The 11,067-nt window shown below is 40.3% G+C and overlaps 1 protein-coding gene across 1 annotated transcript; it reads left to right on the top strand.

Annotated features, from left to right (window-relative positions):
* Window positions 1-291: 291 nt before the first annotated feature.
* Window positions 292-1,233, top strand: LOC120930558 (zinc finger protein 79-like). Its single transcript, XM_040341733.1, has one exon. It carries the CDS (start codon window positions 292-294, stop codon window positions 1,231-1,233), a length of 942 nt encoding a protein of 313 aa, XP_040197667.1.
* The last annotated feature ends 9,834 nt before the right edge of the window (window positions 1,234-11,067 follow it).

Genomic DNA, 11,067 nt, shown 5'->3' with positions numbered 1-11,067 from the left:
AATAACTTGTGCCAGTGGACTCTGCGAGGGGGGGGGGTTAAAGGGGGAAGATATGCAAGATTTCCAATCAAGTAAAAATGTAAGCACAATTTTTGTTCATATTTTGTTTTGCAAGGTGAATGGGAGAATGTAACACACATAGTGTAGGTGTTGTCTCAGTTTGGGTTTTAAAATGGAAATTCACTTTTAAGATTCCAGGTAAAAAAATTTTACAAACTGATAAAAAAATGTAACTAGTAGAGACCTAATCTGAAAATATTTTACAGGTAAACAGATCGTCATCAACACATGATGAGTCGAGTAGGAGACAAGCCATATCAATGCTCAGAGTGCCAGGAAAGTTTTATTTGTAAGTCAAAACTCAGCATTCACCAGAGGAGTCACACTGGAGACAAACTATTTTCCTGCTCAGAATGTGAAAAGGTGCTTTTATCTAAGCACTCGCTAATCAATCACCAAAGGATTCACACAGGAGAAAAGCCATTTAATTGTTCAGAATGTGAAAAATGCTTCTCTAAGAAGTCTAGTCTTGTTAAACATCTGAAGACTCACACAGGAGAGAAGCCATTTAAATGTTCAGAATGTGGCAAGTGTTATTCACAGTGGATAACTCTAGCTCAACACAAAAATTCTCACTCAGGAGAGAAGCCATTTTCTTGCTCTGAATGTGAAAAGGTGTTTTCATGGAAGAAATCCCTAATTAATCACCAGAGGATTCACACAGGAGAAAAGCGATTTAATTGTTCAGAATGTGACAAATGCTACTCTTATAAGATTAATCTTGTTGCACACCTGAAGACTCACACAGGAGAGAAGCCATTTAAATGTTCAGAATGCGGAAAGTCCTTTTTAGAGAGGGCACGTCTTGCTCAGCATGAAATTATTCACACAGGAAAGAAGCCATTTTCTTGCACAGAATGTGAAAAAGTTTTTGCATGGAAAGCATCACTAATCAGTCACCAGAGGATTCACACTGGAGAGAAACTGTTTAAATGTTCAGAATGTGGCAAGTGCTTCTCACACAGGAAAGGTCTTGCTCAACATGTAAACATTCACACAGGAGAGAAGCCATTTAAATGTTCGGAATGTGGCAAATGCTTCTCACAAAGAACACATCTTAATCAACATGAAACTATTCACACCGGAGTGAAGCCATTTGAATGTTTAGAATGTGGCAAGTGCTTTTCACAGAAGGCATCACTAATCAGTCACCAAAGGATTCATAAAGATTAGATGACTTACAGATGTTCAGAACATGTCTGATGTTTCTCTCAGAGGATGCATGTTATTTGACATAAAAAGATGTTTTAGGGAAATGCTATCCTTCTCAGTCTCAGAATTTCACTTAAAACGGAGTTTCACCTGAAAAAAAATATTAAAAGTCAGCAGCTACAAATACTGCAGCTGCTGACTTTTAACATATGGACACTTACCTGTCCTGGGCGCCCACGATGACGGCACCCAAAGCCGTTCTGTCCATCAGCTCTCGGTGCTGCCGCCATCATCTTCGGTAAGGGAATCAGGAAGTGAAACTGCAAGGCTTCACTTCCTGGTTCCTTAATGTGCATGCACGATCCCACTGGTCCCTGCTGTCTTCTGGGACCTGTGTGTTTCTCAGAAGACAGCGTGGGGCGGAGTAGGTGCCGAACATGGCGTAGGTCACCACAGTGATCTATGCCTGGAAGTGGGAGCAAATACCTGGATTACACAGGTATCTGCTCCCTCCTTCCCCCTGAAAGGTGCCAAATGTGACACCAGAGGGGGGCAGATTCCAAAAAGCAGAAGTTCAATTTTTGGGTGGAACTCCACTTTAACATCCTGCCTAATCATGTGACAATTAACTCCTAGAAGGAGATTCCACTCTAACAAATAAGCATAGATGGAATTGAATAAACATGAAAGGAATGCTACCTAACCAAGAGACAGAAAAACATGAGTTTTTTTTTATTTATTTTTTGGCCAAGAACATCCTACATATTATATTTTATCAACACATTTGAATATACCCTGTAGGAGGACAAAAGCTGTAGAAGGACATATTGGCCAATATCCAATGTATTAATAAACAACAATTAAAGTCTTCATAGTTAAAGGGCTGTGTCTTCAGGGTTGAAATCCTTTAATTTTTAGGAACTTTGTACAATTTTGGGAGGCTATCTCATCCTGTGATGTTTCAATAACAAATCCAAATATAACCTATAAAAGGACAAAAACTGAAGGACATGTTGGTCTATACCCATTGTATTAAGAAGCAACAAACGCATCATTAAGTACAGCTTCTCGTTTCAGTTAAAGATTTCTATACTGTATGTATGGATATTGTAAGGATTGTGTTTTTATGGTTAAAAAACAAAGACAGTTTAAGATTCAAGCTTTTAATAAACTGCAGTACAATATAAACAGCTATCTCACATAATGTGCCTTGTGCAGTGGTGTATTTAGGTTTTGTGCTGCCCTAGGCCTGACTAAACTTGTGCACCCCCTAATTTAAATATGACCCACCCCCTTCCTGTCAAGGCCACACCCCTTTCTGTTTAAGACATACCCCTGACTTTTTCGAATGGGGACACTAGTTCTCAATGCCTGGGTGGGGGGATGGATTCCCTTAATTTGCATAGATTTCCTATCACTTCCTGTTTAGCTATGGGGCAGAAAGAGTACATCTCTGCAATGGGACAGGGATGGTAAAAAAAATAAACTGACAGGGGCTATAACCCTCCCTTACTCTATCCAAAATGAAAAAAAAAGTGTTGCCTATAGTTCTACTTCAAGCACAAATTTCTGATAATTTTATGGAGAGGACTAAGAAGATATAACCATGCTAATGGTGCAGCAGAAAACATATAGCACAGTGAAGAAGGTTTGCGGTCCAGGATAATAGGACAGTCAAAATTAGAAACAGCTTGCGTTACACCAACAGTGTAGTACAAGCCAGCGGGGACACTTTCCATGCTGCCCCCCTGCAAAGTGCTGCCCTAGGCCTGGGCCTTGTTGGCCTAGGCCAGGATACAGCGTTGGCCTTGTGTCCTAGTTGTGCACCACTTTTGCCCCCCTCCATAATTCATCTTTTATTGTTAACCACAGTTCTTTTTTGTGTGTGTGTGGGGGGGTGTACCGATTTGAAGGTGTTTATGCTAGAAGAGAAAAGTGATAAAATATGACCTGAGCTATGTGAGCTTTTTAAGTTTAAAGTATATCCCGTTATCGAGAGTAGGGTCTGAAATAGGTCAGGTGCTCTCTGTGCCTTGTTCAAAAAGGTTTATGGCTGTACTTTTATTTGCTTACTCCAACGCCTCCAGCTCTTTATCTGTATGGAATTTCAGTTAGAGACCTGGAGAAAGTGTTAATAGTATATGGAACCAAATTACCTACTGGTAACACTATGGTTTTCAGACTTGTCCACCAGCAGATGTCTTCCAGTAGTCAGCAGATCCCAGGCATTAATCTGCACCTGATGCTGGTTGTTGGGAGGTTATTTAACCCCTCCTCTAGCTTTCCACAATGCCTCAGAGTTTTGATCTGTGTGCCAAACATTCTGATCTTGTTGCTCCTGTTGCCTTGATCCTGCTTCTGCCTGTACTTTTTACCCTGACCCTTACTGTCATGTACCTGTTCCCATTATCTCCCTGCTTCTACTTGTTCCCCTTGTACCAGATCCTAGCTTTGGCCTCTTCCTGCTGTTCCTTGCACGTTCTGCCTGACCCTGCCTTACCCAGTCTTTCTTCTTGCTTGTTTATAGTTTATCATAGTTAATTTGTTATGTCATTTTTACTAGGTTTCATTTATCACTTTTTTAAATTTGCATATTCTGTTTGTGGTGTTGAGTGTTTTATGCTGTGCTATTAATAAATCCTTTTTATAATTGCAATTCATTTGGTTTGAGTTTCCTTTGCACAGCTACACAGACTCGACCACCCCTGCAGTGGCTGGATATCAGCACATGGTAGCCTAACAATAAAGCCCTGTACACACGATCGGTTTGTCCCATTAAAACAGACCGATGGACTGTTCATCGGACAAACCGATCGAGTGTGGGTCCCATCGGTTTGTTTTCCATCGGTTAACAAAAAATAGAACATGTTTTAAATTTTTTCCTATGGATAAAAAACCGATAGAAAAAACGATCGTCTGTGTGGAAGTCCATCAGTCAAAAATCCATGCATGCTCAGAATCAAGTCGATGCATGCTCTGAAGCATTAAACTTCATTTTTTCAGCACGTCGTAATGTTTTAAGTCACCGCGTTTTGGCACGGTCGGATTTTTGACTGATGGTGTGTAGGCAAGACTGATGAAAGTCGGCTTCATCAGATATCTGACGAAAAAATCCATCGGATTAGATTCTATCAGATATCCGATCGTGTGTACGAGGCTTTACAAGACTACACGTGCAATGATTACTGTGTATGTGTTCCATTGAGAGCTACAAATTGAAGTTCATTTTTTTTACAGATCTCTGTAAGTGAAAATAAGAGCTCCCACACACTTTCATAGTGGAGGGGTTTGGGACTGGGAGCGGGTCCCATTTGCACTCTGTTACGTGACACACCCTAAATCTGGGTGTGCCATGTAAAATGGTGCAAAAGGTAGAGTTATCCTTTAAGTGGGATGGGGCTGACTAAAGCTAAGCTCTATGTGTGGATTAGTATGGCTATCCTACAGTTGGGAAACTCAAATAGTTTAAAGTAGGGGCCACATTCATCAAAGGTAGCTTGATGCAACAGTGTGGCCTCCCCATATATTTCCACATTCATGCAGCTAAATCCTTTGTTTTTACTGAGTAGTTAAACATATTAGTTTGTTTTTGCTGGCTAGCTTGAAAGTGAGATCCATTTTATATAATCAAAAGGTTTTCCTTCACTTCCTGCCCTGTAAACACAATAAGAATAGTAACTATCTTAGAATTGAGACAAATCCTCTCTAAAGCTGGTCGTTCTACCAGTGGATATTTGATGTAAAGGAGCTCTTAGGGGGACACCTGATGTAAAGGAGGACTCTGATGGGAACATCTGATGTAAAGCAGGACTCTGGTGGGGACACCTGACGTAAAGGAGGACTCTAATGAGGACACCTGATGTAAAGGGGGACTCTTATGAGGACACCTGATGTAAAGGAGAACTCTGATGGGGACATATAAATAAAGGGGGACTCTGATGGGGACATCTAATAAAAGGGGGACTCTGATGGGGACACCTGATGTAAAGGAGAACTCTGATGGGGAAATGTGATGTAAAGGGGGAATCTTATGGGGACATTTGATGTAAATGGGGACTCTGATGGGAGCATCCAATGTATAGGGGAATGCTGATTGGGACACCTGTTGTAAAGGAGGCTCTGATTGGGACACCTGCTGTAAAGGGGGACTTTGATTGGAACACCTGATGTATAAGGGGACTCTGATGAGGATGCCTGATGTATTGGGGGACTCTGATGAGGACACCTGATGTATAGGGGGATGCTGATAGGGACAACTGTTGTAAAGTGGTTCTCTGATTGGGACACCAGATGTAAAGGGGGGCACTTGCTGTAAAGGGGGCTCTGATTTGGGATGTCATGTAAAAGTGGACTCTGATGAGGACACCTTATTTTAAGTGGTTTTATATTCTTTTACTTAAAATGTGGATGTGATTGGCCTATTGGGATGAGCACAGTGATGCTGCATATGATGGGCACAGCAAGGCTGCAATTGATAGGCACAGTGAGGCTGCATATGATGGACACCGTTTTCTCTAGCAGTAATGATACATAATCACATGATAAATGGCTATTTACAGTCCTGCATTACTAACAGTTGAATTTTTCAGTTTGTTTGTGCCCCCCAAAATTATGAGCACCAGAGCCACTGGCGGTTTCTGTGCTGTACATTTGCCAAAAAAAAAAAAAAAAAGGATTGGAGGAGTTCAAACAGGTTATTTAAGGTCAGGTAATTATGTAACTGAGATATCACAGCCCTTTCAAGGATCTTGGCAAGGAAGGGTAATGTATTGGGAGAAAGCTTTTTAAATTGTCCACAGCCATATTGGCAGTTTTGTTGGTACAAAACATTGTGCTAGCTGAGTAATGTATGATATTGAGAATAATGGGGCATAGAGAACTAAAACAGGATTTAAATAAATAGGTGGGAAAAGGATCAAGTGTGCAGATGGAAGATTTCATATTAAAGACCAATTTAGACATGTGGTGTGGTGAGAATTCAATATCTTATTTTGTCAATTTTTGATGAGAAAAAAATCTAGGAATGCGTTACAGAGCTGTGTTGAGGCTGGCAATGTGGAGAGACTGCAATGTTTTAATAATCTGTCAATTGTGCAGAATTATCTAGGGTTGCTAAGATTTTTTTCAATATGGGAGAAAAAGTTTGGTCCAACAATGTCAATTTTACCCTTATAATCACATAAAGGTCTTTCCCAGCCCTATAATGGACAGTCCGGCCAGACTGGTTCCATTTGCATTCCAGTCTCTGTGAGACTGTTTTCATTGAACGTAGGTGAGAATTATACTACAGAGATGGATGGGAGAATGAGATGGTTCCAGTTTTTAATGGGGCAAAGGTGTCAAGGGAAGATGAAAGGGCCTGATTACGTTAAATATTAATCATTTTGTCAAGGGTGTCGGAAGAGGAGATGCAGGATAGGGAGGAAGTAACAGAATTTGAAAATTTGGGCTCATCAATAGAATCCAAGTTGCGATAATTTACAGATTAAGACATAGAGGTGTTAGAAATTGTTAATTCCAGATTGAAAAGCATAGCTAGATGAACAGACACTTCTAAGTCAAGCAGAGACAAAAGAACCATTGGCAATTGTAAGGTCCAGGGTGTGTCTTTTGATATGCGTGGAAGTGCAGACAAATTGAGTTTGATCAAAACATTCCAGTAGAGCCAAGAAATCTTTAGCTAAACTGGAATACCCTGAGTAGGTGTGTATATTAAAATCCCCAAGTATAATGATTATTTTAAAATTTAGGCATAAAAATTAAAGCAAAGGATCCCCTTTGTCGCCGGTTCTGTTCAATATCTATCTCCGCCCTCTTTTTGAAATCATCAGTAACCAGATGTTACTATACCACTCTTATGCAGATGACACGCAACTGTATTTTCGCATCTGCAACAAAAAGGATCATTATCTCGGACTAGAGAAATGCCTTACTTTGGTAGAAAATTGGATAACGAAGAGTTACCTTAAACTCAACGGTTCGAAAACAGAACTTCTCCTGTTTCACGCTAATCGAAAGAATCATCTCTCAACAACATAAAAAAAATGGATGGAGTACAGCGCTCAGGGTGTTTGCACAAAGCAATCAACAAAGGGTTAAAAAGTAATAATATTAGAAATAATAATGGAATTAAAAGATCAATTAATTTAAAAAGTCACAAACCACATTAGGGATATACGATATGACTGTTCATATTCAAAAGTCCATAATAGGTTCAGTCCCAGCAGAGTGCCAAAAACGGCTGTGATTGATGATAATGAGGAACTGTTGTGGTTGAAGGCAGTAATTCAGGGCTGCTATCCGGGAGCGAAGCCAGCTCGGTGTATACAAGAGAAAGACAAAAGAGAGATGCGCCTCTGAGTATACTGCTTTAATTTTTAAAACATAAAAATATATCCAGCACTTACATCATAGTAGTATGGTGCAGTCGTGGGAGCTGGTGTGCATGTATAGCAGACAGTCCGCAAAGCATGAGAGCTGGGCAGCCGGAGGGAGCCGGGGAGAGAGACGGCTAAGTCCTCGTTGTTATGCCGCTGCTAGGCAATGAGTTCATCAGCTGTTGCGTGACGTCAGGTCGGACGGAGGCTGAGGGGGACCACAACGCGTTTCAGAGCCTGCGCACGGAAAAGACCAGCGCGCTCCTTTTTCAAGTGTGATGGATGGAGGACAGGGCTCATATTTTAAACAGTCATGTGATCAAGGCCGACCAATAGGATTGCAAGGATAACGAGCAGGTGTGGATAAATGAAGTTGCTTAGTTAAAACTGACAGCGGGACAAAGAATATATACTTAAAATGGGAAATATTGTAAAGTAAAATCTGAAGAGGGTGAATATAACTGTAATAAGTATATATGAAGAGATTATCTGTAACATATATATATAGTAAAAATAGCTATGTCTATATAGAGGGGGAAGCATGATTGACAGATAAAGACAACGTGTTACAAACAATGGACACTAGGGGGCCACCAGAGTAGGAATATATGGACGGCACCTCAATTTAAAATTATATTATAATGGGAATGCTTATAAAAGGCATTACTACGGATAGTGGCAATAAAACCCGCAAAGCCATGATGAGGCAAATAAAAACATGACATAAAATTAAATGTGAATTTAAATGAATAAAAGATGATCATATCAAAAAATGGATACAATACAAGGACAAGTAGGAACAATCATTGAGCATATCAGGCCCGAATGTAAATGGACACTGATGCGTAATAGAGTATGAGAAGATATATATATAAATACATGTAAAAATTGTATACATATATATATATATAAAAAATATATATACATAAAAATAATAATAACAAGTGTAAAGATATAAGGGGGAGGGCCACTGACTCTTAGAAAAAGGGGAGGGCGTATATGTAGGGATACATACATAAACACACATATGCATGTATCCACATACACGAATAGATATATACTAACGCAATAAAGTTAAAATGTAAAAAATGTGTATATGGATATTTAAAGAATGGCATTAACGTTTAATTCTTCGTTGAGGCCGAGAGGAGAGAGACAATCAAGAGTGAATATCCAGAAAGTCTCGCGTTCGCACAGTCTGGAAAAACGCTCAGCCTCAGAGAGGCCCCTAGGTATGGATTCAATGACCCATACCCGTAGGCCCTCCGTGGATTGATCGTGATGCTCCAGGAAATGGCGAGGCACACTGTGTTCGTCACATCCAGCCTCAACGAAGCGTCGGTGCGCACCAAAACGCTGTCTCAAAGGATTAATGGTGCGACCAACGTAGAGTAGTTTGCAGGGGCATGTGATACAGTAGACTACATAGTCGCTGGAACAATTGTAAAAGTTGTCCAGTGGGTATGATTTACCTCTATGAAAAAAGTCTTTTTGGCCATGGGTGACGAATGCCATTCTTTAAATATCCATATACACATTTTTTACATTTTAACTTTATTGCGTTAGTATATATCTATTCGTGTATGTGGATACATGCATATGTGTGTTTATGTATGTATCCCTACATATACGCCCTCCCCTTTTTCTAAGAGTCAGTGCCCCTCCCCCTTATATCTTTACACTTGTTATTATTATTTTTATGTATATATATTTTTTATATATATATATATGTATACAATTTTTACATGTATTTATATATATATCTTCTCATACTCTATTACGCATCAGTGTCCATTTACATTCGGGCCTGATATGCTCAATGATTGTTCCTACTTGTCCTTGTATTGTATCCATTTTTTGATATGATCATCTTTTATTCATTTAAATTCACATTTAATTTTATGTCATGTTTTTATTTGCCTCATAATGGCTTTGCGGGTTTTATTGCCACTATCCGTAGTAATGCCTTTTATAAGCATTCCCATTATAATATAATTTTAAATTGAGGTGCCGTCCATATATTCCTACTCTGGTGGCCCCCTAGTGTCCATTGTTTGTAACACGTTGTCTTTATCTGTCAATCATGCTTCCCCCTCTATATAGACATAGCTATTTTTACTATATATATATGTTACAGATAATCTCTTCATATATACTTATTACAGTTATATTCACCCTCTTCAGATTTTACTTTACAATATTTCCCATTTTAAGTATATATTCTTTGTCCCGCTGTCAGTTTTAACTAAGCAACTTCATTTATCCACACCTGCTCGTTATCCTTGCAATCCTATTGGTCGGCCTTGATCACATGACTGTTTAAAATATGAGCCCTGTCCTCCATCCATCACACTTGAAAAAGGAGCGCGCTGGTCTTTTCCGTGCGCAGGCTCTGAAACGCGTTGTGGTCCCCCTCAGCCTCCGTCCGACCTGACGTCACGCAACAGCTGATGAACTCATTGCCTAGCAGCGGCATAACAACGAGGACTTAGCCGTCTCTCTCCCCGGCTCCCTCCGGCTGCCCAGCTCTCATGCTTTGCGGACTGTCTGCTATACATGCACACCAGCTCCCACGACTGCACCATACTACTATGATGTAAGTGCTGGATATATTTTTATGTTTTAAAAATTAAAGCAGTATACTCAGAGGCGCATCTCTCTTTTGTCTATCTCTCAACAACATGAATACCCCCGCCCATTCTGGGCAAAATCATCACCCCTAGCACCAAAGTCAAAAGTCTCGGAGTCATCTTCGACACCTACATGACAATGGATGCACAAATAGGGTCAGTAGTTAGCGGATCACATCATCTGCTGCGCCTACTACCCAGACTTATTCCCTTTATCCCAAAAGAAGACAGAGCAATCGTAGTTGGAAGAATTATCAACTCCAGACTTGACTATGCAAATTTCCTTTATCTTGGACTCCCAAAGTACCAAATCAAGCATCTGCAAGTCGTTCAAAATATGGTCCGCTCGACTTGTGATTGGGAATCAATCTCGCCTTCACTGAGATCCCTTCATTGGTTGCCAGTAAAAGACAGAATTACTTTCAAAGCACTCTGTCTTATGCATAAGTGTATTGTGGGAAATGCCCCACAATATCTATGCGAAAAACTAAAAGCTCACAATCCCAATTCGCGTTCTGCGATCCACCAACCAAAATCTACTCCAGATACCTAAAGCCAGATACAAGTTCAAAGGAGAAAGAAGATTTGCGGTCCAAGGACCTAGACTATGGAACGCTCTACCAGCCAGCATTCGGCTGTAGGAGAACCATTTAGCCTTCAGGAGAATGATCAAAACCCATCTCTTCTGAGGACAAAAAATAAATGGTCACCAAGCGCCCAGAGGCGATTCAGTTCGCATGTGCTGCGCTATATAAGTTTCTCACTCACTGACTCAAAGTCACGAAAGAAATCTCTTGCAAGATGTGGGTGGTCGATTAAACAGTAGCAAGAACAGACCTTGAGAGCGG

Source organism: Rana temporaria, chromosome 3 (assembly GCF_905171775.1).
Source record: "Rana temporaria chromosome 3, aRanTem1.1, whole genome shotgun sequence".
Taxonomy (NCBI): Eukaryota; Metazoa; Chordata; class Amphibia; order Anura; family Ranidae; genus Rana; species Rana temporaria.
The sequence above is the reverse complement of the archived record's forward strand: the minus strand, read 5'-3'. Positions and strand labels throughout refer to the sequence as shown.

Excerpts from the sequence above, each read along its gene's own strand:
- LOC120930558 (XM_040341733.1), top strand. The coding sequence starts at position 292 with ATGAGTCGAGTAGGAGACAAGCCATATCAATGCTCAGAGTGCCAGGAA.